General features: G+C 28.4%; 1 protein-coding gene across 1 annotated transcript; it reads left to right on the top strand.

The window, feature by feature from the left end:
- Window positions 1-875: 875 nt before the first annotated feature.
- LOC112683350 (general transcription factor II-I repeat domain-containing protein 2B-like) lies at window positions 876-2,756 on the top strand. The gene is made up of 3 exons (XM_025554353.1): window positions 876-1,234; window positions 1,430-1,918; window positions 2,030-2,756. The coding sequence occupies exons 1-3, from the start codon at window positions 876-878 to the stop codon at window positions 2,754-2,756; spliced, it is 1,575 nt and encodes a 524-aa protein (XP_025410138.1).
- The last annotated feature ends 1,345 nt before the right edge of the window (window positions 2,757-4,101 follow it).

Below are 4,101 nucleotides of genomic sequence, written 5' to 3'. Positions count from 1 at the left end.
AATAATTATGAATATAACACTAAGAAAATCCCCATAAAATTCAACTAGAAGTACACTTTAATTGATTTAATTCAATAATAATGTAAATAGAATACAAAAAATAAGGGGTACCAATTTGTTACATTACAAATATAAGTTAATTTAAATAACGGTAACTAATCACAAAAAAACTTAATTGATTCAATCATTAATAATTAACGGCTGTTTAAAATATTACCAAATACTATATAATCTAATTACTTATGATTAGTTCATATACCTCTTTGAATAAAGTCATTTACTCATTATGCAAATTATAATATATTTATTTTATTTAAATAAAAAAGTTTTAAATTACGTCAAATCTTTTAATATATTTACAAAAATATGTTGATGGCCTACTTATATTATATATACCTAAAAAATATATGTAAAATACGTAAATAAACGTAAAAAAATTAATATGATTCTCTGATATTTTGAAATATTGATAACTAAAAAAATATTATAAGTGATGCATTACCTAAGCTCTTTTTCATTTACTATAATTTTTTTATATGTCTTCAAAAATGAATACTGAAAATTTTCTAAAAAATAATCTCTAGAGCAGGGGTGGCCAACATGACTATGTACGCGAGCCACATGTATTAATAAAATTATATCAAGAGCCAAATTATCTAATGTGTACTTTTATACCACAAAAGTAATAAAGATAGCAAACAGCCTATAAACATATCAAATTACGAAATATGAAATTATATCGTTTTTAATATAGTCTGTAGTCTGTGTTGAATAGTCCTATTGTAAACACCTCAATTTGTTTTGTAAAATATTTGTAATATTTAATAATTATATTTGTAATATTTTACCGATACTTATTGCGAAAGTTAGTTACGATGTCAATTTCTAATAAAGCGGTTAAACGTAAATATGAAGAAGAAAAACGGGAATTTAAATTAGAATGGGAAGAACTATACTTTTTCATACAGAAAAACGATAAACCATTTTGTGTCATATGTCAAGTTACATTATCACAATTTAAGGTTAGTAATTTAAAACGGCATTACGAAACCAATCACAGCACATTTAGTCGAGAATTTCCTATTGGTTCTGATTCGAGGAAAAATAAGCTATGTTCGATGAAATTAAAATTTGCTAAACAAACTAATGTTATGACAATGTTTACGAACGAGGCAGACGACTGTGTAGAAGCAAGTTTTGTAATTGCCTTTAATATTGCTCAAGCAAAACGTCCGTATACGGACGGCGAGTATATAAAAAAAAATATTTTAGATGTAATTTCTGTTTTAAATCCTGAAAATCAAAAACTTTTAAAAATGGTTGAAAATGTACCAGTATCACGACATACAATAGAAAGGCGTATTTCAACAATTAGCTTTGATATTTTCACCAATTTAAAAAACAACATTGCTAATTGTTTATCTCTTAGTCTAGCTTTAGATGAATCTACCGATATCCAAGATAAACCTCAGTTAGCCATATTTGTTCGTTATGTTACGAGTGATGTAGATGTGAAAGAAGAGTTGTTAGATCTAATTTCATTGAAGGAAACTACTCGGGGTATTGACATTAAGATTGCTCTCGATGAAACTCTACAAAAAGCTGAAATTCCACTAAACAAAATTATAAGCATTTCAACTGATGGAGCTCCTAGTATGGTGGGTTGTAAAAATGGATTAATAGGACTTTTAAAAAATGATACTAATTTCCCAGATTTTATACCTATTCATTGTATTCTACATAGAGAACACCTAACTGCTAAATATTTTAAATATGATCATGTGATGGATGTTGTTTTAAAAATTGTAAATTACATACGTTCAAGTGCAAAAAGACATCGGCAGTTTAAAAACTTCCTGGAAGACATAGAAGATGATATTCCTAATGATATCCCATGGTATTGTCTAGTTAGATGGTTGTCGGTCAATAACATTTTAACTAAATTTTTTCAATTAATAGAACCAATCAAAGTATTTTTAATAGAAAAAAATAAAAGTTTTCCTCAACTTTCAAATTCAAATTGGTTAAGAGATTTGGCATTTTTCACCGACATCATGCAACATTTATCAACATTAAATGTATCTCTTCAAGGTCAAAATAAATTAGTTAATGACCTAGGGCAAAAAGTATTTAGTTTTCAAAATAAACTAAAACTTTTCATACGAGATTTACAATCAAACAATTTTACTCACTTTTCATGTTTAGAAAAAATAGAAGCGTCCCTGATAGAATCAGAAATAAAAATTAATTGTGACGACTATGTACTTAAACTTGAATTTCTATTTACTGACTTCGAAGAACGATTTCGAGACCTAAAGGCATTAAAACCCTCATTCGGATTTTTAGAAAATCCATTTTTGGTTAATGTCATTGAAAAGGGATGTCCATTATCACATCCAATCATCACAAATAAAGCGGATCTCGAAATAGAACTCTTGGAGTTATTAGAAGATGAAGGTCTTAAGCAGTTTATAAACAATTGTCCCTCTATATTGGAATTTTGGAAGCATATTTCTATATTAAAATACCCAAATATTAAAAACTGTGCGGTAAAATTGATATCAATTTTTGGAACGACGTATTCATGTGAATCACTTTATTCAACAATGAAAATAATTAAATCAAAATATCGTTCAAATTTGACTGATGATCATCTTACAGAATTACTAAGAACTGCTCTTACATCAATTCAACCAGGTCTTAAGAAGCTTACTAAAAAAGTAGACACGAAAAAAATACCACACAAACAAAATTAGCTTAATGTTTAATTTTTTAATTTATTATTCATATTAATTAATTTTTTTTTGTTTGATTTAATCTATATTCTATCCACTATAATACTAAAGCCTTAAATAAATACAATAAAAACATTTTTTTATAAATGTATACAAAAAAAATTTAAATATTTTGGTTTTTGTAAATAAGACCGCGAGCCGCATACGACTGTGACGAGAGCCGCATGCGGCTCGCGAGCCGTGATTTGGCCACCCCTGCTCTAGAGTAACATTTTGAATTAAATTTCTAGTGTGTGTGTGTTTGTGTATGTATGTATGTTTAATCTAATAGCATTGTTTATAATTTTGAATATTATATGAAAAACAGTGCATTTCTCTTGTTACAACAAGCAGTTTGTCATTTCTCGGGGTTAATATTACCAACTCAAGAATGTGATAAATTTAATTACAACGTATAAATCGGATGTCATCTAACATATTATTCCAACAAAAATATAAACTTTTAGAACCTAATCATTCCATGGTTGAACAGCTCCACTGTGTACAATAATTTCGTGCACATAATACTGACAACCGCGATATTTGTTTTTATTAACTTTCCGAAAACAATATTATGTTGTAATACTTTAGAAAACAGTTAGAATTTCTCGATAAATCTGAAAACAGTGTATTATAAATCACTGTAGTGAAAAAGTTGGCTAATGGGAAACTATAAGTACTAACTCGGCTCGGTTCGAATTTTTCTGATCGATTTCACCGACGCCATTAAGAATAATAAAGTAACGAAATATTATCGAGGTATTCTCTTTTTCCTTATCCCTATACAATTCTTCAGCTTTTCACGGCGTAAAAAATAAAATAAAATAATATGCTATACATATTGATACCAAAAAATATTTCTCGGCTACAGCAGATAAACAATTTGCATTAATTTATCGAACTGGTAGAGAGAGAGAAAGAGAAAGTGAAAAAATAAAAGACTGATAATATTTATAAGTCTTTTATATGCGATAACGCGTTTTATTTTATTCACAAAAGAGATTTTTCAGTTAAAGAATTTTTTGAATAGAGTATTTTACTACCTCCTTGTGTGGCTTTTTCTTTCGTTAGAACCGCACAAAACGTCTTCCTCTTTCGCCTCACCGTTCTACTGGATCGTGCGTATTCAACACGTTTCCATTTCCGACCTACCTCGTGAACCCATTTTCCGCTGCGAGTTGCAATTTCCTTGACAATTTCCCGTCAGCATGAATCGCCGAGTACGCTCAATGTTAATGATGACACTATAATATAATTATTTGAAATAGTTTTCATTGATAACGAAATCCAAATTCGATATAAACATATATGTAATAAATTATATGTT

This window comes from Sipha flava, unplaced genomic scaffold, assembly GCF_003268045.1.
Source record: "Sipha flava isolate LNK unplaced genomic scaffold, YSA_version1 224_pilon_pilon, whole genome shotgun sequence".
In the NCBI taxonomy this organism is placed as follows: domain Eukaryota; kingdom Metazoa; phylum Arthropoda; class Insecta; order Hemiptera; family Aphididae; genus Sipha; species Sipha flava.
This window is presented reverse-complemented; position numbering and strand designations above follow the sequence as displayed.